Source organism: Xiphophorus maculatus, chromosome 22 (assembly GCF_002775205.1).
Source record: "Xiphophorus maculatus strain JP 163 A chromosome 22, X_maculatus-5.0-male, whole genome shotgun sequence".
Lineage (NCBI taxonomy): Eukaryota > Metazoa > Chordata > Actinopteri > Cyprinodontiformes > Poeciliidae > Xiphophorus > Xiphophorus maculatus.
Window position 1 is genome coordinate 24,824,541 of NC_036464.1, and position 27,009 is coordinate 24,851,549.

A 27,009-nucleotide genomic window follows, 5' to 3' on the forward strand; every position below is an offset into this window, starting at 1 on the left:
AGAATGTTAAAACTCAGCAGCCTGTTCCCAAACGTCTGTTTTAGTTGTTGTTTTTCTCGTTTTCATTTTTTTCCCTCTAGCTCAGCATCTTGCAACGATTGTTTGTTTCATTCCAAGAGGGGAATGCATCTTACCACCTGCATGGGAAGCTGCCGTTTCTACTGGTCACCCAACAAGAGCTGCATTAGTAGCACAAAAACAGAAACACTTCTTTCCCATAGTGAACCACTCATTTCCAGCCACACACAGTGACGGGCGCACCAACTAATCTGAGTTGAGTTTATGAAAAAGAAAAATGTAGCTTGCTGCTATGAGCTGCACCGCTGATTTTATTTTTATAAAGACGGTTGAGAAACAAAGCTGTAAGCACACATTACCCACAAAACAGATATACATTCATCTGGGCTAGAATCCTAAAGCAAAAAGAGTGTAATCCACATGAAGCTAGTTTCACTTGCATACATGAAAGCAAACAGCCTAAATTAACATTTACATGTGTTCAAATGTAGCATTTATTCAGAGAAATGAGGTGAACTGTCCCATCCATAATGTGATAATAATAAGTATAATAAGATAAAAGAGTCATAGTGAACTCTAGCATGGAGAAGTGTTCTGCACAAAACAAGATGTTGGAAGTCAAATAAATAAGAATGAGCACAGGAATAGATTCAAATTAGCAACCATCTTGTACCACAAATTATTCAAAATAAACTTAGTTACAAGCATTTAAAGAAGGGGGGAAAAAGTACCAGTGCATAAATATGTTGCAACAAATATTAAAAGGAACTTTTGCAGCAGGCTGAGCTGCTGCCAAAATTCTCACATTTATCAGGAAAAATATCATCGAAACAAGAACGAAGGATGAATGTAATCATAGGTTATTGGACGAATGGAGGGTTCCTCATTTGTACTTCGGATTGGCCTGCTTCTCAAGGCAAAATTCTCAAAGTGAACAATCATTAAACGTTTACTGTTCTCCACCCTCAAAAATGAAATGTGCAAATTTTGCAAAGACCTTCAACCAAAGTAAGATTACAAGGGTTCCAGTAAAAAAAAAAAAAAAAAAATCAAACAAACCTGAAAGACAAACACTCAGCACATCTAAGGGGAGACAATGAAAACAAAAGACATCCTAGGTCTTGCGATGGGATCACAAATAAAAACGTCAGTAGTGAATTCTTAAAACCGTAATTTCATTAACATTAAAGAGAAAAAAAAAGGTGAGAGGGAAAATACCTCAACGTCCGCGTGTTCAGGACGGACTGGACAAAATCCTCAGTATCAAAATCATAAATGGGACATTACTTTGCTGAAAAGCCCAAACCCAATCCACGTTATGTTTTCATCTCTTTCCAAATCGGTACTAATGAAGTGCCTCCACACAGATCTGCTCCTCACTGATGTCATCCATCAACTGCACCTCCACAGGGCTGCAGATGTCATTGTCATACACCTCTGGTCCCATAAGAACTTCCTCCTCCAGACTCTCTGCTTTGCTTTTGAATCCTTGCTGCTCTGAAGGAGACATGCTCTCCACAGACTCCAAGTCCTCTATGCCTGCTCGGTAGTGGATCATTAGAAGAGTGAGGGCCTGAAGTCTCTCACCTGACTTAGCCAGAGCAGTACAGATGAGGGCCTTTCGCCGGGAATCCGTGGCCTCCTTCTCTTCTATCATGAGAGCATTATTATGCTCTAGCTCCTGGTCAATTTCTTGTTGGAGTTTGTCCAGCATAAGCTCCAGCTTCTGTGAGCGCTCCTCTGTGGGCAGGCCCCTGTACAGGTCCCGGCCGATCTCCTTTACGGCAATGAAGACGCTGTCATCCAGTCCGCCCTCCTTTCGTACAAGTTTGCTGGTGCCACTGCTGCTGGTTGGCTGCTTTGATGGGCTTGCCCCACTAGTGTAGGTCTCTGTGTCACTGCTCTCATTGTCAGATGTGTTGGGCGTCTGCTTGGGTGACGGCTCCACAGCTCCAGGCACCGCGTCGGTCACCTGCTCGAGACGTGTCTTGGGTACCTGGCGAAGATTGAGCAGACGCGAGCTGGTGTTGATGATGTGACGCGTTAACCCGGTGGCCCGGTTCATAGTGGATTTGGCTTCAGGATCAGCGCCACGACGTTCAGCCGTTGCCACGCAGAGAGGACTTTCAGCAAGGCACTTGTCCTGGCACTTCTTATGGCAAACGTAGGAACAAATTATACACTGCGAGGCTGCCTTCGTCCAAACTTTCTTTTTGCAGTATTCACACCAAGTAGGGTTCTGGAATTGCGTGTCGTGGAAGCTGTGACGGACTTCTTGCGACTGCATAGTGCCATAAGCCAAATCATCACGTGGTACAGAGGGAGTGGGTTCTTTCTCTCTCCAATCCTCATCATGGAGGCTTCCCTCACGCTCCCGTTCGATCAAGCCCACTGGACACTCCATCTCACCTTCGGCCAAGTAACTGAAGTTTAAGGTGATATCTCCATAGCATAGCTTTTCATTGAAACCCTTGTGCGTGCTGAGATTGCGTAGTGCAGTGCGGCTGACATTCGCTTTTGGCTCTGGGGGCCCCAACCTAAAGATGCTCTGGTACTCTGCAGAAGATGTAGCCATACATTCCAGGGCCACATGCTCCAATGGGAGGCTGACATGACCTAGGCACAACAAGCTGCCTAACTTAAAGGGATCTTTGCACCACAGGGCCACATTGAGATACTTATGGTGAGTCTCCACCTCAAACACCACAGAGGCCTTGGACCAGCATGCTGTATGTTTACTAAATATAGTTTCTGGGGATTCCCAGAGTGAGTGGTCATCTAGACTGTCTCTTGTGCCAAAGGTAATTTCTGAAACTTTGTCCTTTGCTTGATCTGCCTTGCTGCTGGTAACAGAGCAAGAACCAAGAATCTCATCACTGGCGTCTGCTGCTTTTGTAAACTGTTTTCCTTCAGACTGCTTGATGCTTGTCTTCTCTGTGCCACTCTTATCTTCAGTGGTTCCACAAACTGAAATCTTGTCTAGCGATTTTTCAGAAGCACTGGTGGTGGAAACGAGAGTGTTTGTACCTAAATCAACACCTTCTAGAAGACTGGTTTCTGAGGATGCAGATGTCAACCGTATCTGTGGCCTTGGTGGCACCGGGGGACGTGAGGGAGGAGGTGGAGGAAGAACAGTGGGCCGATGCACATTCTCACCTGGTTCACTGATGGTTTTATGTGGTGAGGGTTTGGGCGATTCTTTGGGCTGGGGCTTTAGCGGAGACTGCAGACCGACAAGGTTTAACTTTCGGTTCAGTATGGGTGATATAGTACCAAGGGGCTTGGAAGCCAAGTTGGCCACTGTTCTTTTAGGACTTTGGTTAACAGCAAGTAAGAAGTCCTCCTTGGTTTCACTGATATTTGCATTACTTATAGTAGGTCCACTAGGCTGGATGGGTTTGGTGTCCATGAGCAACTCCTCAAACTCAGAGTCCACGTCTTTGCTGTCAGAAATATCAGAAAGAGTGGTGATGGGGGCTGGATCCTCCTCATAACTTGTTGGCTGGGGAGTGAAGGCGGTTTCCTCTAGTTGACTAAGTCCCTCCTGTAGAGTCCCAAGGTTTCCTAAAGGAGGAGGCTGATGGCGAACTGGTCTCTCATATAATACCGCCACCCTGTCTCCTGCCTGTTTCAACAGTTTGGGCACTTGAACTGAAGACGTCACTTTCACTCCTGTCAAAAGAAAGCACACATTTTTCCTTCAGTAAAACAAAGTCATTTTGTGTCTTTTAAACTTTCAAAAATCAAAATTTCTCTTTAAGTAATTAAACAACTAATACCTCCAATAGCAATGAGGCGATCGCCCTTCTGTAGATCAGCCAGGGCTGCAGGAGAGTTGGGTGTTACTGTTTCTATGCTGACATAGACTGCATCACCTTCCAAGGCAGGTATGTGTCTGAACGTCATCCCCACACTGCCACACGGTCCTTTAATAACCTCCGTCTGATGCAAACAAGTAACAGAAAATTGAACAGTTAAGTAGAATGAGATTCCAGGAGCTAAACATGTTGGACTACAACCTTATTCTCTACAAGCACTGGCAAAGATATGGAAAGGCTTAAGGTTGCATTATGTAATATGATCAGTGTCTTAGCATGGGGTGAACATTACCGATATAAAAAGGCATGCGCTGATCTGATCCAGGGTGGCAGTCAAGGAATTTTTAAAAGATCAGTATTGGAGTCCAAACTCAAATCCCTGCCAATGTTGATTATGACTGGACCTGTGTGAACGGTCTGCTGCATCATATCAATCAATCAAGTTTATTTGTAAAGCACATTTCAGCAACATGGCAGTTCAAAGCACTTTACATAGGGAAACATAAAAGAACATCATACCCGCATCATATAGTCAACGGTTGTGAAAACATAGACATTACATTTTCTCCAGTGCCATCATTAGAATCATCAATACACATCAAATGCCGATCAATATTCTATTTATTGTGGTTCAAAAGCAACTCTAAACAAGTGGGGTTTTAGTCTTGATTTAAAGAAACTCAGTGTTTCAGCTGTTTTAAGGTTTCTGGAAGTTTGTTCAGGATTTGTAGTGAATAGAAGGTGGAAGGTTTATACAACAACTGTTCTTTATGTATTGTGGTGCTAAGCCATTCAGTGATATATAAACTAACAACAGTATTTTAAACTCTATTCTCTGAGCTCCAGGGAGTTTGTGGAAGGACTTTACAACTGGGGAGTTGTACTCTACCTGCCTGGTTTTAGTGAGAATGTGAGCAGCAGCATTCTGATTTTGGACCTGATCCTTAGTTTCTAGCTGTAACAACTGAAACTGTGTGCTGACTCGAGGTCGTTCTTCTTTAGGACCACAGATAATTACTTTAGCTCTGTTTCTGGTCAGCTGGAGAATGTTATGTCAGATCCATGCATTTATTTGTTGTAAGAATCTTTTCAGTGCATGGATGGGTTCAGATTCACCAGGTGACATGTACAGCTGTGATTCTGTAACATGGAATATTTTCATCTGACTTTTAGAAAGACAGTCCAACTAAGACGTCTTCAACCCAACAGAAGTCACTCAAACTGAGGCAGTTCTTTGGAAGAGTTCATATTTGGCCTAGAGCCACAGCTGCAGACATAACAACATGCTTACTTTATGACAATTTGTGCAAAAGAGCAAGACGTGAACAGCAAATAATAAAGTGAATGCAACCTTGAAGAATTTTAAGGTGACCGGTTGAGATTGTTAATCTGACAGAATAATATTTTAGGATGTTTCTGAGTATGGGAGCTATACGAATGAGGTGAATATGGAAAACATTGGCAAGGATAAAGATGGTGCAGGTGCCTTCATTTAAAAGAAAGAAGAGCTGACATGGTGTGGGAAGGCAGAGACAAATGACTGTAATTTCCCATGCTATCATTTGTTACTGTTCAGCTGGAAGGTAGTGATTGAGTTAGAGCTGGCCCTGAATAAGCAGATGATCTATACATACTGGCAGGCGAGGGAGTGAGGGAATGGGTTTAGCAGGTGGAGGGCTAAAGCTCACTGCTATGGGTGAGTACTGAGCTACACTGTTTGCAGTCAGGTTACATCCCAAAATGAAACCAAATGTAGAACTGATTTAAGCTAAAACCTCCCACATCAGTGGTACAAACTTACCAAACATTTAACTTTTGTGGATCTTGCCTTGTTAATTGAAAAAAGAAATACTCGGCTCTGACTGGAATATTGCTTATGTGATGCATATGATCATGACTATAGTTCTTATAAACAGGTTTCAAACAACAGTAAGTTAAGTAAATTAGCTTCTCCCCAATTAGATAACAATATAAATAGACGACTATTAAAAGAAGCATTTGACAACACTGACTTTTTCTTTGAATATAAAGGTAATATTTCAGAAACAGAAATGCTTAAGATATTTAATTGCTGGCAGTGATTTTGTTTGGCTCTGTACTTTTCTCTTCACAGTGGAAAATGGCCGCACACAATTTCTGGTAAGCTTCATAGCGTTGCGTCCTTTACGGTGGCGCTGGCACATTACATAAATCTGCCAAACATTAGCGATTGGGTAAAATCTGGCTCAATCATTTAAAACTTCAACAGAGTTCTAATAACTGGAATATTGTATTATCCATGCTAGCACAATAATTGGAACAAGTCTTTGTCCATGTAACCTGCTTTGTGTGAGAGTAACACACAAAGCAGGCCGTAAGGTTCAGGGTAACCCTAGCCCTAAGGTTACTATAGGGACAAATGTAGAAGCTACTCATAATAAAATAACCTTTATGGTATAGTCTTTTAGCAAACAACCTGAAATCTGCATAGAACCACAGGATATGCAAAACATGGGGATATTAAGCAGGATATTGGAAACAGAAGAGGACATATATCCTCATTTCAAACCTAATGACTTAATCCATCTAACACAGGGTGTCGGACCAGAAGAGGAAATGACCTATTCTTTTTGACGAGAATGATTCGGCATAACCGTCTTGGACACCATGCTTAGAAATAAAAAGAAAAAGGCTTTTATATCAAAACTTTTCTGCATAGTCCTCATAATGAAAATAAATAAATAAATCTGGGCTCAGTTGGAAATACTTAGCTCTAACTCAACAAGTTTGGTTGCAACAAAGTACAGGTTCGCTGAACCATGCAATACTTTGCGTTCTCTGTTTTTTACTCTTCATAAAAGCTACATCTGGTCTGGCGTTCTGTTTTGCTGTGGCACCTTCCTGGAAGGGGGCGAGGGATCACTGACTAAGATACTGCTGCCAAAAAAACATAATGCTCTGCACAGTCTCTCTCCTGGACAAAGCTATTGGCTGAGCTTTTGCTACGACTAACTGTATGTGCCCAGATTCATCCAATCGCCTTGAAGACCGTTTCAGAGCTCATCTCTTTTGTACTCAGGCTCATTGTGTTTGAGGAACAGAATTAATCAGCTTTACCTTTACCAAAATCAGAAAAAAAATCTCATCTGTGTATCGCGTCTATGACCTGGACTGAATTTGGTGCAGCTGGACCACCACCTCATATCAAGGGAAACTTTTTCGATAAGGAATGAAACTTTCCATCAGCAGACCGAGTTGCAGAGGCTTGGACAGACTCATATTGTGGGGCGTTGTGTTGCCACCATTTGAAAAACACCATTGCAAAAGAAAAAAGGAAAATGAATATCAGGAGGCTGCTTCTTTAACACAATTAAACCTTCCCTCCACGTATTTCATACGCTGTCAATATGTCCAAGTGTTGTGTCAATATGTCAGTGAAAGCGTCATATCAATACTAATTCCAAGCATATTGCATATGTGGTTGAATTTCTCTTTACAAAATGAGTTCAGCGAGAAGCTAGCCACTTGTTCATGACTGTCCCTGCAGTCTCTATTGTGGTCACTTGCCTTGCAGCAACTGCAAACGACAGTTGTGTAGAGAATAACGGGACCATATTGGCAGGAAGGGTGTTCCAGTGCGGACTTCACGCAGCTGTAACAACCATTTGAAATAGTGTGTCTGAGAATTTCTGCTGACCAAACAACAAGAGTCCACTAGCCACCTGTGCAGATCCTGGAAATGGAGTCCTCTCCTCAGCCCAACCCCACCCCCATCACCACTGGGCCTGCTAATTAGATGTGGCAGGGAATTGCTGTGCACTTGCCTTGCAGCGACTGGTACCCTATAACCATACACAAATCGATCTGACATGTGGTATGAGATTAAATTACCAAGCAGCGCAGTGACAGGAAAAAGAGTTTTCTCCTCCCCAGCCTCTCCATCTCACACACACCCTGGCAGACCTGCTGTATACCAGAGGGATGTTCAACCAAGCAAAGGGAGACGCTGTTTCAGCCCACCTACCACCTGGTTACGTTCCACTGGAAATTTGTTTCAGGTAGTCCAATAACCTTCTAGTCTCAAAAATTTATAAGAACGTTCCCTATAGAAGATCCGCTTTGGCAGATTGTCAATCCAATCCCAATTAACTGTCCCCATAAATTAAACAAAGCAATTACATATTTCCAACATAGTTGCAAAAGAGAAGCTGAAAAGCCACCAATGAAAACAAAAAAGTCAAAAGAGGGGACGTTTTCCAGAGATTTCTCAAAAACATGTAACCAACAAAAGATGAAATTGAGTCAGTAGCTGCTGCCTGTGTCGACATAATGGCAAGACAGTCCAGTAGATTTATTTCAAAGTTCCAGGAGGACGATGCCTTCAGCAATTTTCTTTATTATCGCAACATAATATATCAACAAGGTCTTCATTCCCCCAAAGAATCTTTGCATAAATTATGTGCATCTGTCTTTTCCCACATATACGCCCTGCTCCACCCTCATGTGGACGGCTGCTCGAGTCCGCCTCACTGCACGCCACCCATACCAAATGCATTCACAGCAGGATGAGAAATAGAAATATTATTTGTGAGGCTTCATGAAGTGAAGTGAGTGTTTGCCTAAACAGAACTTGCACAAATAACATTGACATTTTAAGAATTGATTAAGGTGGTGGGTTTGTAGTAAACATGGTAACGTAAGAAACCTTCAAAATTCAACCTCTTTGGTTTCATAATGCAACTACTTTAGTGTCTGGAAGTAATTTTGGTCTAGTAGCCTGACGTTTTACATTCTGGTGCATGTAGTCTGAAGCTCACAATGCATCAGTGTGTAAAATAAAGCAGTGAGAGGGGGATTTTATCAGAGATTCTTTTTGGGATCAAAGAAAGATCGGTCTAGTTTTCTATCCCGAAGGATAAGAGGAAATCATGATAGCTCCCAATTTGAACATATTAACCTTTGATTTGTTCTGTGGCCGAGCAGATATAAAGAGAGGCTGCTTCACCAAAACAGATGGTGAATTGTTCCATTTACATCTGGCCTGTTCATGCTGCTACGTGCTGTTTGGTTTTTCTCCTCAGAGACAAGAAACCAGGAGCTGCTTGTTGTCTTAGTCGATGTTAACAAGGTTAGCCACTGCTGCTCGGCCCTGAGAAAAAGCACCAGTACACCACAATTAAACTGCAAATTGCAGACGCACTAAACCAGCGCTCGGGAGCAGGAAGGGCAGAGAATTCACATATCAAATTTTGCATTTAAAATTAGCTTCCTTTTGTAAAAACTAGATATAGTTTTTTTTATATATATATATAGTTCCTAAATCCAAACGAGTTTGACAAATTGCAAATGGTTGAGTTAAAATGAACAAAAACAGATTCTATAGGGAATTATTTTATCCTGTCTGCTTTCGACTTTAGCTTTTCAACAACTGGATCATTCCCTAAGCGAGCCATCATATGAGCAATGAAATTAAAGTCCACAAATACATTGACCAATAGTCTTGTTCAATGCCACACAGAAGAGGTTATGCATTAAAATATTTAAAGAGCTCTTCTTTTTTTTTTTGAGAAAAAATGCATGTTTTATTTTATTTTCCTTGGAATCAGGATAATATTTTTTATGATTAAGAATTATTTATTTATTTATTTATTTAAGATTTTTAACAGTAGTGGCCTTTATTGAACAGTGAATTGACATGAAATATGGGGTAGAAAGTAGGAAAAGCTATGCAGCAAATGGCCCGAGATGGGAAACGGACCCAGGTCCACCGTTCGTTTAAACATGGAGTCCGTGCTCTGCTACCTCAGCCATCAGCGTCACAAGTTAAAGAACATTTATGGCTGCTTCTTTAGTGTAACATGCAACATTTTTAACCTCCTGAAAAAGTTTGGACTTTAGTTCCTAACCTAATTCTTCAGAGTATGTCTAAAAAAAAAACGACAAAACAATGTTCATTCAAAACATATGTGCTGAAAGAATGGGCAGATCTTTTTAAAACTAAGCAGATTCTGAGAAGAAACTCTAAATCACATTTTTTTTAAAATTGTAATGTCACCTCAATAAAAGCTAAATGCACACCATTACACAACGTCCAAGGATTGAGCAATGGGATGAATTTGAGAATTTACGGTTGGTCAATTCATGTAAATTGCAAACAAAAGAAAACATGCACTTTATCTGGTCTCCACTTTATACCTTGCACATGTACAGAGCTAAGTAACTTCCTTTTTACTGTCAGTCCTGCACTTTATATTCTATATTTATATTCATATTTTATACTGTATTTTATTTTATTCTGGAGTAACCTCACAACATTGAAAGCTCAAAACATTGTCCTGAGCCGTATGCAACGAAATTTCGTTCTGTATACACCATGTGCATGCAAAATGACAATAAAGTCAGTCTAAGTCTAAGTCTAATTCACAACTGGACTGACCCCTTTAGCATTACTGATCTCTACAAGCCTCTAACAAATATATATAACAAATATATAATATAACATATTCCAATTAGGCCAACTTGAAGAACAGAACGATGGAACCTAAAGAGGCAGAAGTTTTCGGTCACTTTGGTTTGAATTGGGCTGAAGAAACTCAGTTGGGATGTTTGTTGTTATGTTGCCTCTCTTTAAAACCAATAGTGTTGATTGATTCATTGTATTCAGCTCAATGTTGACGGTTCAAGCATGTTCGTCCACAGAAACAATTTTCACAAAAGTTAATTTGCATGATTCTGGAAATGTAAACAGAAGTAATATTCTCTCCGTATGCTTGGGCTAAAACGGATACATAGAATAATCACTTATCTGTTTCATCTATGAAGTCAGCAGCTGCTGCTACTGAGCAGCGACCGTATCACGGGAGGTTTGTTTGCACCACAACTGGAACATATGAGAGCTTTTGAAGGAGCTTATACTGGTGGTGTGTGGAAATAGGAGCAGGCCTCTATTTGCACTTGAGCAGAATGGACTTGCGCACTCCTTTGTGAATCTATTATGGGCACAAAGGTGACAGAGCATCCAGTCAAGCAGCTGTACACACTCTGCAGGCTTGCTCTTTAGAGGAACTTTTCTCAGAAGTCAGCTTGCAACTAATGTCACGTCCCAGCTCCCCCCCGTCAGCAAGACAATTCTTACTTGGATGTGTATTCTGTTCACTCTACACTATTGGGTCCCAACTTGTCAAAAAAAGAAAGAAAAAACCCAAATAAACATGTTTCCTGACAGACTGGGGTCAGACCTGTGCTGACTCACCTGTCAGCATCCCACCACTACTGCAGGCTTTCTGTCGTCACTGGGAATCCTGGATAAAATTAGATGAAATATTGTGCAGTGTGTCCCGAGCTTAACTCAATGATTCTGATTTTGGTTGATTCAAGTATTTCTATAACTGACTACATACATCTGGATTTTTTTTCTATGTTTCAACTGAATTGTAAATATGACAATATGAAGACTGATCTAGTTCTGACAATCTAAGAATAAAGCGCACCTGTCGACTGGCCTCCAATTTGTACAATTTATATCACAGAAATGACATTATAGCCTTTAATACACCCACATAAGTAAATTATGGAACTAGCTGAATTATGGAACTCCAATCAGTTTATGCCATAAAAAACAAATGAATGGATGTTCAGCCCAGCACTGGATGGCATGTCTTTCTTGAGCTGAATGATTAACCTTAGTGTTACATCTGTGATTGTTTTGAGGCTCAAATCTGAATTGTTAAGTTACTTCTTTTTTTTTTTTAATTGTATGAGGCAGGTTTCAAAAGCTTGAACAACAAAAGCTTTACCATGGAAACATAGGAAAACAAAAAGGTGTTCTGGCTAATTTGCACTTGAATTGACAGGAACAGCAGTTTGGTCGCCCACACAGTCCCCTTTCATAGCACGGTCATTGTGCCACAGCTGAAAAATAATCATCTGTCATGACTGTTGCATAATCCTTGTTGATTGGATGACAAGTATATTTTCACCTGCTAGCAGTCCCCCAAAAAGGACTAAGACATCATCTGCAATTTAATACATTATCAATTTGGCATTTTGGTTTTCTTCCCTTTGAGCGCCGCGGCTCGTCTGTCACGCAAACGCCAAGCTTGTTTCACTGAACTCCCATCAAGTGGCCCCTTGACCACACAGCATTTACTTATTCACGTAACATTTGCACACTCTCACCTGATTTTATCCAAGGAATAAACAAGTCTGCAGGTTTTGAAGTCAAAAGCAGCTCGTTTTGTTTTTTCCAGCAAAGCCGCTGAATGTCCATGAAAATACAACATCAAACACAAATCTCTGTTAGAACAGAAATAAAACCTAGTGATTTAATTTGTCTAATATGCTGCACAATAAATCTTGTAAAATGTCATTTTTGGGGGGAAAAAAACAAACATAAGTATATTTGGTGGTTTCCATCATTCTAAATAACATTTATATGGCTGACGAAAAACAGACGTGCCTACGTCATGTCGGTCATCTGATCCTTGCAAACGGAAAATTCTTCAAAGTTACACTATGATTCAGGAATCAGTCATCTCCAAATATCACACACATCACAAAGATCTTGTTGAACCAAGACTAATTTAAACATACAGCAATGTCTGGATGTGGCACAAGGCAAAGAAAAGGCTTGCACATCAGAAAAATATCAACTTCCAAATTTACTCCTAAAAAAATGATATTAATGACTGACACACTTTTTTTTTTGACTGAATTTAAAATTTATTGATCTTTGAGAATGTGTTCTTGCTTTACTATGCCATATCCAGTATTTGGTAGAAACGATAGAAATTTGGCCTATGGTAGAGATCTGCAGTCTACCGGCTAACTGTGGTAATGCTTGTTGACGTAATCAGCTGGTATCAAAAGAGAGCAAGCAGGAAGAAGCCTGACTAAGAGCGCAAAGGAAGAGCTTGTTAAAACGACAGATGCAACAAACTTAAATTATGTGGACCTGGCTCAGGCTTAAGCTCCTGCAGTCTTAGCGTGACGCTCAGGAGGAGTGCAGCAGATGTCACTGTCAGAAAACGGGGAAGCGGGGATAGGAGCGCATGCAAAGTCAGTGTGACCCTACCGGGAGCCGCACGAGGTGAAACTAGCTGAAGCCATTGAAAATTTGGCCAAAATTCAGTGGTCATATACAGGGCTTTCAGCTGATTCCACAGAATAGAAGATTTACACAGACTCACATTGAGCAGATAGGATAGAAAGCATGCCCTTTATAGTAAATATATATATATACTGTATATATATACTGTATATATATATATATATATATATATACTGTATATGGTGCTCCAAATTATGCAAGTGATATTTTCTCAGATTTTCATAAATGATCAATGCAAATGATGGTCAGTATAATTTTCAAGTCATGAACTATTACAGTATAAATCAAATTTTACTGAACAAAGCTCCCCATGAGAACAGTATTTTTTTCAAAAATAAAAAACTCAAAATGCACTGTTCCAAATTATAATTATTATTCAAGCACACTTAAATCCAATTTGCATAATAATTTGGAAAACGGTGTATATATGCTTAAACATAAAACTGACAGGTCTTTCATTCAGTTTGATACTTGAATATAGAACCGCTATACACTACACTTTATCAAACGCTGTATCAGGAACATTGCTTACATGAAAACCCGATTGTGGTTGGTCATATGTTCAGGTATTATTTGCAGTTATGAGCATTGACTTCAACCCTTAACGTCTAACAGGTAATTTCTTTTCTGATAAGAAGCCATGTCTATGGGGCGAAAAGAAAAACATCCCAAATAGTAATGGCAACAAATCTGTAATGTGGCTGTGGCTCTGCTGGTCATGCACATGGCAGCTGGTCTATTGAGTTTCCTTGGAGGTGAATTGATCACGAGAAGAGTGATTAGGAACAAACAGCTTGTAGGACCAAGCTCTCATGTCTTTAATCTGCTTTTTTCCATACAGCCAGGTATTGTCAAACACAATTAGAAAGACTCATTTAATTGACACGGGACTGTGGAAACGGCTGATAAATGTATCAGCTGCTACAACTCAATGGGTTTGTTACAAAATAATGCCAAACATAATGAATCCCTTGGGTGTGCTCTAACTACATGCTAGATGTGCATGCTATCCTGTAAATAAGCTATTGTGGAATCTTTTTCTAGAGTCCAAACAAATTGGCTTCCAGATTTTAAAGTGATCCAGAATTGGAAGTACATGTTGGCCTAAATATGTTGTAATTTTTCTATTAACTAAAAAAAATGCTGTTTGTGATATGCCAAAAATCATAATTACTTCAAAAATGTCTATCTTTTATTATATTTGTCACCCATGGAGTTCGCCATTTTTTCACCTGATGGGTTGATGGCACGTTGTGGTCGGTTCTGTACTGGAGTAAGCACAGGAAGGCTAACTTTACCTGAGTTTTATTTTTTATCGATTTTCGCTTGATTGTTGTAATTTTAGATAATGCCACACTGTGTCAATATTGGCTGTAATTAAAACACAACTCCTGAAGGATCTACATTTGCGCCCTCAACATTTTTCTCCAGAAGACTGAGTCATTTGTAAAAGCAAAACTGACAGAGGCCTTAACAGTTGATTGCTTCCTTAGAAAGCTAAAAATAAATGCCGTGCTGCCATGCTGCCTTGCTGAGACAAGCAGAGCTGGAAGCTCTTTGAAATGCTAATGGAGCTATATTGCCGCCGGTACTGAATATGAAACCACCAATCCGAATGGACCAAGACTGGATCGACACCGGACCCTAAACAGCTGTTACCAAACCGGACACAGAGCTACAGACGCTGGGAGAAAACCTCAAAGACAAGCAGCGCTAACGGAGCTATTACTACTTGAAATACTAACAGAGCTATACTGCTGCCTGTATTATGTTAGATTAGCAAACGCTGTCAGAATAAAATACATGCAGTTAGTATGCATGTGTGTGCATGCACATTAAGAGGTCTGCGACATTTAAAGAAGCTGTCAGTTCAGCATATACGACAAGTTACACAAGTCAATGAATCGTTTTCAATGGTAACTAGATGGATACACATGCATTATCGTGGCTTTTAGGTGTATTTAAAGCAAGGTCTAGCTGCAGCTGCAGTCAACTACGAAACCCGCCTCGTATAAAACATGCCTCCCTCTTCCTTGATGATGGACTGGTTAACTGCTAAGTGAGAATGTCATACAGCTGCTATTAAAGTTTAAGGCGATCTAACTTCTACATCATGATGTTAGGTTGCTAATTAAATAAAAGCATATGGTAATGGGCAGCGTATACTTGTCTGACAAATATACCCATCAGTTTGTGCTACACATATGACAATCACGTGTGACACTGTATGCTGATCTAACAGCATTCGATGTCTGACAAATATATACAGTATATATATATATATATATAACTAGAAAATCCCTTAAACTCATGTCAGTCAAATTTGTCTGGTTACTCACAAACAAATGTTCTCGATTGCGTCACATTGGAAGATTTCAACTCATTTGAAGTTAAAGTAATTCACTGTCAAAAACAAACCCAGAGAGAAAGAAATCCTTAATGGTCTCCCCAAATAACCGTAGCATGGATGAGTGAAGAGTGCTTTCATAGATTCAGTTCATTCATGAGTCAGGCGATTTACAACGCCATCATCAAGACAGAGATATTGAGGTATTAATTAACAACAATCACCACATCAAAGTTAATGAAGTCGGTTTGTGTGATCAGGTGTAACACTTCCAGTTTGTGCTCCAAGCGTTTGCTGACATGCTGTGGTGCCAATGTGTTAGCTGCTTAATGATGACGATGCCAATATTAGCTGGTTGACACTAAATGACCGGAGCAGCAATTCTGAAATGTCATTCAAAGCTTGTGTTTTCTAACAAAACAGGAAAACAATACGGCAGAGTTTATCATTCATATCAAATTCAAGACATCTTATTCCAGACAGGGATCAGTAGGTTTTGTTGCTCGCTAAAACTGGCTCAAGGCAACGCCTCAGAGCGCCAACAGGTTTTTCAACATATGTTGCTACAATGAAAGGCATAAAGCATCATGAGCTCATTAAATTTAAATCTAAAATTTACAACTGCTTTTAGTTTCCCCATCTTATTACAGCCTCCAGTGGAAAATCCAGGCTCATGCAGTCGGAAATCCAAACATGCCCCTTTCCTTTCAAGCGACGCGAACACACTAAGAGCAACAAGTGTTGCAACACAACAGGACATTGACCAGCATGCTTGTATGTGCACACACATCCCCCTTCTCTGCCCCTTCAGTTAAGCTGTCAGCAGGCATCACCACTGAGGGCTGAAAATGAAATCGACAAGGCAGATGTGCAAACATGCCTGACATACTGCACTTCACCACTTAAAACACAAACACATGGATGGTAATAATAAAAAGAAAAGCGCAATTTTCTACGAAAACAGAACAGCGAGTTTTTATTACGTGAAAGCTTAAAGACTTAGACAAGCTGAAGATGTGTCCTCGTGACTCATGGAGCCATTTCTTGTATAGCCTCCTGCAAGTTGCATTCATACATTCAATGACTGGCTTTCAGCAGATAAATCAATGGAAACATTGCTTGTAGAAACAATCCCTGGCCAGGTTTAACTCCACTGAATACTACTAAGCTAGGAGTAAATATCTGTCTTGACAGAGGCTGATTTATGCCCTCCAACTTAAACTAAATTTAAAGCAAAACTTCATATTATGATCCAACTGGTTTTTAATTATTCCATGCTACTGATAATATGGATTACTGTAGTTAATAATCCATTTTGATTTTGATACAAAGACAAATGGTGACTGAATCTGTTGACTGTCGGTCAGCTGATTCATGACCTCATTACAATGATTAACTGTCTGTTTTTTTCCAGCTAAAGATGAAAGAAAAAGAAAAAGGAAATAAAAAAGAAAATGAAATTCTGCTTCAATCACAAATAGCAAAATCCTATTCCTAGTCTCCATCAATTAACACAGAGGTCCGTCTTTAAAGATTGCACTGGCTTAATCTGTATTATTCTAGCTTACCTTTTTTTATGACTTTATGTATTATAGTGGTGGAAGACTTAGCCAACATGTTGAATAAACACACTCTGCATTAGATTTTAAATATTTTCTATGTGTCATTCAGCTCCTTCTAGAACAAGAAGAACAAGCTGTGAGTTGAAACAGGTAAATGAGAGACAAACGCAGAGCAACTGTGTTCCAAGAGAAAATATTTCAGCCCTGAAATCTATCAGCAATAGTTCATAATAAATAGCAGGGGGAAGGGAAAAAAAAGAACAAACAAAAAGCTTGATAAAACTGGCTTGTCTCCATTGTGGAAATTCTGTCCTGCTGAAAACACTTAAGATGGAAGATGGAGAAATTAAACGAATCCCAGTTAACCAGGTTTAGAAAGACAAACCAGATAGAGGACAGAAGAGCATGTTGGTAAAACCGTTATACTTTTAGGGAGATATTTATATCTGGGCATCATCAAGGGGAAACGGCAGAGAAAGAGGGTGAATTGACCTTTTGCAGATGGTATAGTCTTTAATCCTTACTACTGAGTCCTGCTGAGGACATGCAGACTGGGGAGGGCTGATAAATCAGGCTCAAATGCCACTAAGAATCTGCATTTGTGTGCCTCTATTAACAAAAAAGGAATACAGACACTTTGAAGTGGGTCCACTCATAGAGGGCTGCGCTGAGGGCGAAACCGCTCGAGTGCAGAGGCGGAACGGTTCACACAGTATTCACCGATAGAAAAGCTGCCTGCACCTGTACCTGACGATGGGACAGCTTGCTTCGTTCACGTCTGGCTCTCCGTTTCAGCCAAAAGACATAAAGCAAACGCTGCAGCAGTAGAGATCTTGTACAACTCAAGACACATAAAACTAATTTCCAGTTGATGGCCATTTTTCACAGCAACATCCACCACCTTAAACCGACACATTCATGGAGACGACTGATTCTGATTTTACTCTGTGTATTTATCCCTAGACATTTACACAGAAATCTCACGAACTGCATAACGCAGCTTTAAACGGATAGACAAACGTACTTTTTTTTTTTTTTTTTTACATTTGCCACATTGCCTGAAGTTTAAACGTACAGTTACAGAGGCAGGCTATCGCTGGACAGAATGAGCATCCTGCGTATAGGCCTGTCCCAATAAGCAATAAATCAATCAGTCACATGATCAATTAAAACAAGCTCAATAATTTCCATTTGCATGATTTATTGTTTTTCCCTTTTGTTTCCGTCTTTCCACAAAAAAATGGATGTCAAAAGTCTTCAGTCTGGTGCACTGCTCCCAACTAGCCCTTTTATGAAGGAGACTTCATAATTCGTTTTATTTATTTTTGCTGTCGTTTTGTTTATTTATTTTGGATATTTAAAATGTCTTCCAGTGTTGAATGTTTATTAGAATTTAAAGCTTATTGATCTTGGAGAATGTGTTCCTGCATTATTATGCCATTAACATTATATTACTTGAAAAGAGTCTCAATGATATTATTGATTATCGCAATAATGTTTGGGACAATTTATCGTCCAGCAAAATTTATTTGATAGGTCTTCCTGAGTGCATCATCACCTTATCCTTATTTTAAGGAGAGATTTTTGTTGTGCTTTGTGCATTCAGAGTTAGGGCGGCGCAATATTTCGAAAATATATCGCCATCACAGTATCAGTGTGCGCCATATGCACTTCACAAAGGACCGCTTTGAGTCCAATAGTTGTTGGCTGATATATTTTACGAGTTCTGAAGTTGTACTGCTGGCTAACTATTGCATTAACATTAAGACTACAGAGTTTCATCACAGCAAAAGCTCACACTTGACACATATAACATTGCCAAAAAGGTTAAAGGTCACAGAAGAGAGAAGGAAGCACAAATAAGGGAGAGAGAAAAGAAGAAAACAGGCAGATATCGCAGCATTGCGAGATTTACCAATATCATTGTCATCATAAGATTTTCGGCGCTGAATAACTAAGGACCAGTTTCAGCAGGAAGCTTGTTACAGAGGCTAAAGAGTCTGCTGTTTGCTTAGGCGTTTACATACTGGGGAAAAAAAACAAAAGAACACAAAACGTGAGCGTTCCTGGTTGATCCATTTAAAAAAAACAAGTGGAAAATAGTGTGCTATTTCAGGAGTTCACCTTCCAATGACAGGTAGCTGAATCAAACGTTGGCCAGTTTCAGAGACAGACCGATTGATGTGCATCACACATGAGTAAGCATAATAAATTCTAGGTAGGATATGATGCTGATGAGACGATGTGCGAAGTGTTTACGGGAACAGAACAGAAACTGTGTCCACACGGGATCACTACAGATGCTTTGGGGAAAGTATCCCAGGAATAATCGGCCGTCAGGTGAAGTTCACACATTATGACGTTTCCCAGTTGGAACCAGGCAGGCTCTACGGATATGGATATTGTTGAATATTGTTTTCTTACCACATAATGTCTCCTAAAAATATGAATAAAGAACAAACAGCAAGTTTGATACGAGAGCGAACTACATAAACGAGCCGACTGCTTGTGTCTGCAGAGGAGAAACCAAGACAGAATAATAAAAAGAGTAGACATTTTAAAATGGCAGCTCTAGGGGGACATGAATGGCTTATGTTGTCTCAGAGCAGGTTGTGGTATTTTATCGCCCCCTGCTGGACGAGTTCTCAACTGCTTCTCATTATTTAAAAGGGGCGACATGAGAACCAACAAAAGGTTATTACTCGACAGAAATAATCTGTGAGCCTTTACAAATGCCATTGGGAGGTGTGCGGACAGCTCGGCAGCGGCAGGTTGGCTGGAGCCTCGGCCGGTAATTAGGCGTGACATTTTCCCCTAAAATGGTCATTAGTCACTTCCAAAGCAGCCTGATGTGATGACTGTAATATCTCTAAATTGCAACAATTAGAAAGGTTTGCTGCAGGAGGCCAGAAGATTTCCTTCGCTTCGCAAAATGTCAACAATGGAACAATCTGATCAATGCAGAGAAGATGACAATGAGCTTTTATTAATGTGTCATCTTGTCAACGTTTTCCAATAAGCAGCATACGACGAGGAAATGTTTGCGTGCCACAGTTGCTCTACATTACAAGTTTTTGCGTATTATTAAATTGGCATTTATGTCTAAACTGTCAGCAGAGCTTATTCAATCAGAATACAATGACCCACAGACGTCCCTTCGTTTCTGCCTTTGGACAACTTACAACAGTACAGCGCCATCTGCTGGTTGTGATAAGAGGTCCAGCATCTCTTAAGATATTCCAGCACTGTGATCAGTTTGCTTCTGAGTATTTTATACAGTGATCTGTTGTTGGGAACGCAGCATGTGTTAAGATATTAGCAGAGAAAACTAATTCTGGCTCATGAGACGTTTAAAGTGTCCGTAAAATGTTCAGCTGCAAAAAAAAAAAAAAAAAGACTTAAAATAAACTTGTCTGTCACTGTAGCAGCACAATCCAATACTAAAAAGAATAAGCTTTAACTTTAATCGCATTTCAAAACAGGATGGAAAAAAAGTGTATTTTAATTGTAAGAAAGAAAAAAAAGAAAATCCCAGTGGCACAAATCCGTTTCACATGCATGTGTCGGCAAATAAACAATAATATTAGGGTTGTCAGTGCAACCCTAATATATGTAACCCAGGCAGACAGGAAATGAAGGATTACCAATTGGAAGTTTCAAGAACTCGGATCAACTTTAAAAGGTAAAGCACAAATGAAAACATCCTTCAGTTACTTCTATTTGGACCAAATGTTAGAAAAGCAAACAGTTGTGCCAATGATTAATGAATTGTAATTAATGGTAATTAATTACAATTGTAATGAATTGTAATTAATAGTAATTAATGTAATTACATAATAATTGTAATTACAATTATTTTCTTTGTAGAAAAGATTAGATGATTCTAAAACTTTACAGACATCTTTACTAATAAATGTGGCCTTCTATATTCTTGAGCATTACTGTCATACTCAGCACATTAAAATCAAGATAATAAAATGATACAACAAAAAAAAACCTGCTGAACTTGAAAAAAAACTAGTGTAGAAAAGGTGAGTTTTCCATTTAAAAAGACATGACGGCAGGTTGTTCCAGATTTGGGGGATATGGTTACCTGATCCAACCTAGGCTGAACTAAAAGCACCTGACCCATCGATGTTAGAGCTCCTTCTGCTTCTTCTCGGCGTTGTGCATAAATAAGTCGAGAGCAGGATAAGAACAGCAGACGGGAGGAGAACAGTGGACGGAATGGAGAAACGGCATACCTGCTTTATGGAGCTGCGCGGCTTCTCCTTCCACTGCTGGCTGCTCAGCTCCAGGGTGCAGTGAACGTAGGTTTCTCTGTCGTACGAGCCCAGGATGAACAGCCTGCAGGCACAGACAGGAACAGTGAGATCACTAAGACAGCCGCAGGAAGCCATTCTCTGATAGGGAAATCCTTATGGCTGAGGAAGGCCAAGGAAATGTCAGTCAAGAGAGTCCGCCAATGTAAGCAGGTTTGAAACTCGTTTTGGTATGGAAGGATTTTACTGCCATGAGTCGAGAGCACACATTTTCAGTCTGAAAGCATCGCTAACAGCCTACAGAAGATCTCAGGCAGGAGTTTGATCACCCAACCAAAGAGAATGGATCCACAGAACCAACCATTCTGTGGATCCATCTCTATATTGATTGATGGATAAACATGTCTATATTGATAGATGGACACATAGATATTTCTATAGTGGCAGCGCAGGTTGCTACAGTCGATAGTTCTATATTAGAAAAAGAGCAGAAGATTTGAGTTCAATCATTACAAGTTTGGAGAACAAAGACATGAAGTTTTGCTTTCAGACTGAAAATGTGTGCTCTCGACTTATGGCAGGAAAATTCCCCCATACTTTGGAAGCTGGTTTTATGCTCAGTAGTGTGCTGCTAACCACAACCACATGGTGGCAGTAATGGATCAAGTCGTTTGATGCAAGACTTTATGACAATGGACTACTGTCATCACTACACCTAATATGTAACTAATAGTGTCCTGGGAGAGCTACACATTATAAGTTATACGAGTCAAAACTTGTATGGAACTTCACATTTGAAGTACAATAAAGAATAGGGGTGGGGCATCACCCCAACTTAGTCAAGCTCACTCCTTGAATATTTATAAAAACTTTAAATAATTTTATTTTTCCTTTCTCTGTACAATACTCTACGAATTGTTAAATATTCAAAAACAACTAAAAATAAATAAAAGCACTAATAAAGACGGGCATAGCTACAAGAGTGAGTGAGAAGGCCGGTGAAAGAGGAGATGATTTTAATGGAAAACATTTGTTATTACTAGATTACGTTGATCCAATCATTTGTGGTCCATAAAACACACTCGTAGCTAATCCCCATCTCCCTCTCACACACACTCCTCTAACACAACAGGCTCTGCTTCAGTCATAAAACGCTTTCACAAATGGTCAACATTCTAGGTTTAGAAAGGTGAGATTTTTGAAGACCGACAGCGTCCTTAGTGATGAGCTCGCTACATGTTATAGGGATGTAAAATTGAAATAAGCTGCATCAAAACAGATCTGGAGAAATCGGATGACTTCAGAAGAGCAGAATGTTTGAATAAACCCAGATGATCCTTGTCAGCTAATGGGACTGTTGTTTTTAACAGCATAAGCAATATTTGGAAAATAATGTTTTTCTTTGTTACAGCATTTTTGCCTTTTGGTTAGAGTTACTGGTGAAAAGTGATGTCAAAACTTTAAAATAATGAGGGGCGTAAAGTTTATAGTGTGAAGGATTTGCACTTATCACCCAGATTGCGTAATGCTAAGTGGAGTTCTAATTACAGAACAGGACAGAATAAACAGACAGAATGCTGGAGATGAATTTTTCCCTTTACCTACTGACAGACAAAGGATATTTCTTTTCCATTTTGAATATAATTTAATCAAACTGAAAAGGGATTGCAGATGAAGATGATGTCAAGTTGCTGTTGCTAACCCTGAATTCACAAGCTGCTAAATCACATGGTGATCTTCTGCTGCTCCTTTCCTTTGGCTTAGCTTCTGTTGAATGAATGACAAAGCATAATGTGTTTGGTGACCAGATCTTATTATGGATAGCTCAGACAACTTGAGAAATTTAAATAAAAGAGACCGTTTTAAGTAAATAATAATAATAATAATTAAATAATTTCCCTGCTGGGATGAATAAAGTAATTCTATTCTATTCTTTTTTTTTTTTTTTTTTTTTGCAAACCTGAGTATATCAGGCGACTGTTTTGAGAGTTTTTGAGGACTACAGTTTAATCTGATTTAGAATTTTTTGGGGGTGAAATTTTACATGCACACACAACCAGTGCTTCACTCTTAATACTGACAAATGTGTGCAGTCCGTAGACATGACCGAAACATTGTGGTCGGACCAAAAGATGTCGAGAGACGCGGTGCAAACCAGGTCCGGTATTCTACGTAAGAGTCTGTGGACACAGATGTCCAGGTCAGTCAAGTAAGAGATGAAGTGAAAGTGTGTCACCTGCTACATTCAATAAGAGTGACTCTGAGTTTGCCTTCCACCAGCCTGCTGTCCTGGACTGACAGATCCAAATCGCAGGCTGAGCCCAGCGGAGGCTGCACTTGGAAGGGAAAGAAGGGCTTGTATCTGCAGAGAGAAAGAGGAAAGATTTTTTTAATTCTTAAAGTTGAAAACTCACTCCACACGGTTCAACACAGAGTAAATAATCATGTGCAATTCAAATCCTGGTGCATGAAATTCAGGCTAATTCACCAAAACGCAGTTAGAATTCATTCTAGTTCTTATGAGATACTCTGACTCGGGGGTTCCCACTCACTGCCCCGTATGGGAGAGCATCAGCAGGTTAGGGGTTGCTCAGAAGGCTGTTCAGACTAGAACCAGAACTGCTGATTCCAGTTCAGACTAGAACCAGAACTGCTGATTCCAGTTCAGACTAGAACCGCCGCTGATTCTGGTGCTGCTTCAACTCATCCTGAAGGAGAAGTTACTTCACCTGATTCTGCTGCTCCTGCCCCACTTCTTCTGTTTACTTGTTTAGACAGACTACTGGTCACTCCTAAACTTCTCTCTTGTTTACAAGAAAACTCAACTGATAGAAGTCATGATATATATATAAAAAAAAAAAAAAAAAAAAAAAGAGTACCAGCCCTGAAATATTCCCTTTGGTTTCCCTAAACCCAACAGGAAGTCAGGGATCTTGGATCAAAGTATGCCATTTTGAGGTTTTCCACGTCATTTTTCATTGAACTGTTCCTCGAGATCGTCAGCTAGGGTGTGTAGCAAGGCCTTAAACTTTTACTACTCTCCTTGAGTCATACAGGGAAACCCCAAAGCATCACCTTGATTGCTGCATCAAATCAACATCCAGTTCTTGACAATACTATACGCCCATATACAGACATCTCCTAAGCCCCGCCTCCATGAGAGACGATTTCCTATTGAACATGATGACCCACAACGCCAAGGCTTTTTCCCCTGGAGGCAGTAGCCATGGCAACATGGTAAAGAAGCAGAAAAGGAGAACATCAAAAAGGGATCATTTTCCGTGCAATAAACTCTCTAATTTACAAACACCTGAAATTTGCAGGTGTTTGTATTTCTTTAAATGTTCTGTGTAAAGTTAAGCCCAAAACTATTCATACCCCTGGTTATTTAGATGTATCATTTTCATTCAAGCAAAAGGTTTATTTTTGATAAGATATGATGCATGATTTACAAGAAACTGACGCCAAAGGAGTATCAGTTTGGATACAAAGCTTAGAAGGTCTCATTATTTAGCTCCCTCAGATTCAAGTAGTAAGTTAAAATTAGCCTCATTAGTAAGACGACTCAATATTAGCTACACCCTTTCTCTAATCCTGACCGGCTGGTTATGGTGACACCTGCATCACATACCCTTTAATCTTTAATCAGTCTACGTTACAACACAGAATCACTTAACAGAAGCACCTGCTGCAGGTTTTCTGGTGAGATCTCTCACTTCCCCCAAGAACAGAGAATAGACTTTAAAAGTACTTCTGTTTATAAATCACTGAATGGCTTAGCACCAAAAATACATTACAGATCTGCTGTTGTTGTATCAACCGCCCAGACCTCTCAGGTCTTCTGGTTCTGGGGACGCAGAACCAGAACCAAACATGGAGAAGAACCATTCAGCTTCCATGCACCACAAATCTGGAACAAACTTTCAGAAAACAGCAAAACAGCTGAAACACTGCTACACTGCTATTAGCAATCAAAAGCATGGCTTTTAACTTATAATAACTGGAACATATTCGACGTGGATTGATGATTTTGATGATGATATTTGACTAAATGTAACGTTTCTTACTGGTTTCTCAATTAGTGACTATGATTTTTTTAAATCTATTTACAATGTTCGTATGTTTTTATAAAGAACTTTGAACTGCCTTGTTACTTAAATGTGTTATACAAATAAACATTGGCGTTAAGAGGTCGCCTGGTAGCTGCACATTGCAATTTAACATCTGCCTGTCCAGCCGCAGTGTGGGGGGAACCTTATGTATCTTGGACAACGTATAGATGAGGCCATTCAATACGGCCGGCGTGGCTCAGCTGAAGGATGACTCTGACATTCCAGATCTGTCAGCCACATCGCTCACAAATGCTCCAGTTGCTAGGGATCCCAGAGTAGTGAGAACTTGAACAGGCACTGGTGACACTCCTCTGTAAGGCTGGGGGCCAGTTCTGTGCAGAGCCATAAGTCATTCATCGTCATGTGCCAGTAGGTCATTATGATCTCTGACTCCTTCATATATCCTCCAGCAGGGCCAAAACCATTTCCACGACTACGCACCAGTATTGATAGACATGTGGTCGTCTCTGGTTCGCCTTAAAAATCATTAAACCTGACCTGTTTAGTGTTAATGTTGCTTTAAAAAGTTTGTGTTTGTGCCATACATTTTTACAGAAGGTCAGTGTTTCCCCCAGTTATTATAAGCCTGGCGGGCCACCAGGCTTTACTTGTGCCCCCACCAGGCTAAGCATTGCGTAAGTCTTTTTAAAATGTTTACATTTTTTAAGATTTTATAGTTGGTGGAAGAGACAGCAGTCTGTTGGAGCTAGTTACAGTTTTTGCGCTGGCTCAACACCAAATCCTACGAAGCCCTCTAAGGAACATGGGGGATTTTTGTTTTTCTTTTGTGCTACGAGAATCCAGAGAAACCCCTTATTAATTTTATAAGTTACGGACCACTGATTCTTAAACATGGGGAACTAATATGTAGTTTTATACTTTTTCTTCTTTTGCTCTTTCCTTTCCTTTGGTTTGTTATTTTGTTTGCATTTCCTTCTAATTCTTGTAAAGCACTTTGAATTGCCTTGTTGCTAAAAATGTGCGATATAAATAAAATTACCTTGCCTTACATGGCAATTTTCTTTTGCATTTCCACGTAATGCGTTTTGCATCCCCTCACAATGCTTTCAGCATTCAATATGCTGCATATGTCAAAGCCTTTGTGCTGCAACAAAAGGGTTTTGTAAAAGCTTTTCCATGAACGTCATCTCGGTGAGATATGTGAAGACTTCTATATTTTTCGTTGGATTACAAATGCACCACAAACTTGTGTGCAGAATACAAAAGTAAAACAGATCAATTCTAGGCTTTCCATCGCTTTCCATTTTTAGTTACGAACAGAAACTTGCCATTAGAATAAAGGAGAGAAGGAAAAAAAAATACGTCCAAACTAGTTGGACTATTTTTGAGTTATTTTTACGGGTTAAATAACCGGTTGCTAGGAATCCCAGAGTAGTGATTCTTAGCTACCTGTCAAATGGTTTTGCTCATTTATTGCAAGGGAACGCAAATCCTGTTGCAAAGAAAATTAACATTCATTGAGGGAATGCAATACTTTTACGAGGAAACGCAAAAGAAAAAATTTCCGCATGATCTGCGAGGTCTCTGTAAAAACTACACAACGTTGGTTTGGAATGATGTACATGTTATTCTTTGGGTTTTTCGTTTCAGTAAAGTTCATGCGTGGATATTGGTGTAAATCGTTTGACTGCTTTGCCTAGATTAAAGACAGCACACTTAGACAAAATAAAGTGAAACAATTTAGATAGATATTATGTACATATGTAGAGCAAAGCAATCAGCTAAACTGAACTCTTTTCGTTATGCTCGTGCCAGCCATTAATTTCTTTTAGAAAAGTGAA

At 39.8% G+C, this 27,009-nt stretch overlaps 1 protein-coding gene across 1 annotated transcript in view; it reads right to left on the minus strand.

Annotated features, from left to right (window-relative positions):
• Positions 1-311: 311 nt before the first annotated feature.
• pdzd8 (PDZ domain containing 8) overlaps positions 312-27,009 on the minus strand; it is a 33,977-nt gene continuing 7,279 nt past the window's right edge. The window contains exons 2-5 of the mRNA XM_023327489.1: positions 23,332-23,457; positions 21,078-21,180; positions 3,798-3,960; positions 312-3,690 (exon numbers count right to left, since the gene is read on the minus strand). Coding sequence (XP_023183257.1) covers positions 1,364-3,690; positions 3,798-3,960; positions 21,078-21,180; positions 23,332-23,457 — 2,719 coding nt within the window. The 3' untranslated portion in view covers positions 312-1,363. The remainder of the gene's footprint in view (positions 3,691-3,797; positions 3,961-21,077; positions 21,181-23,331; positions 23,458-27,009) is intronic.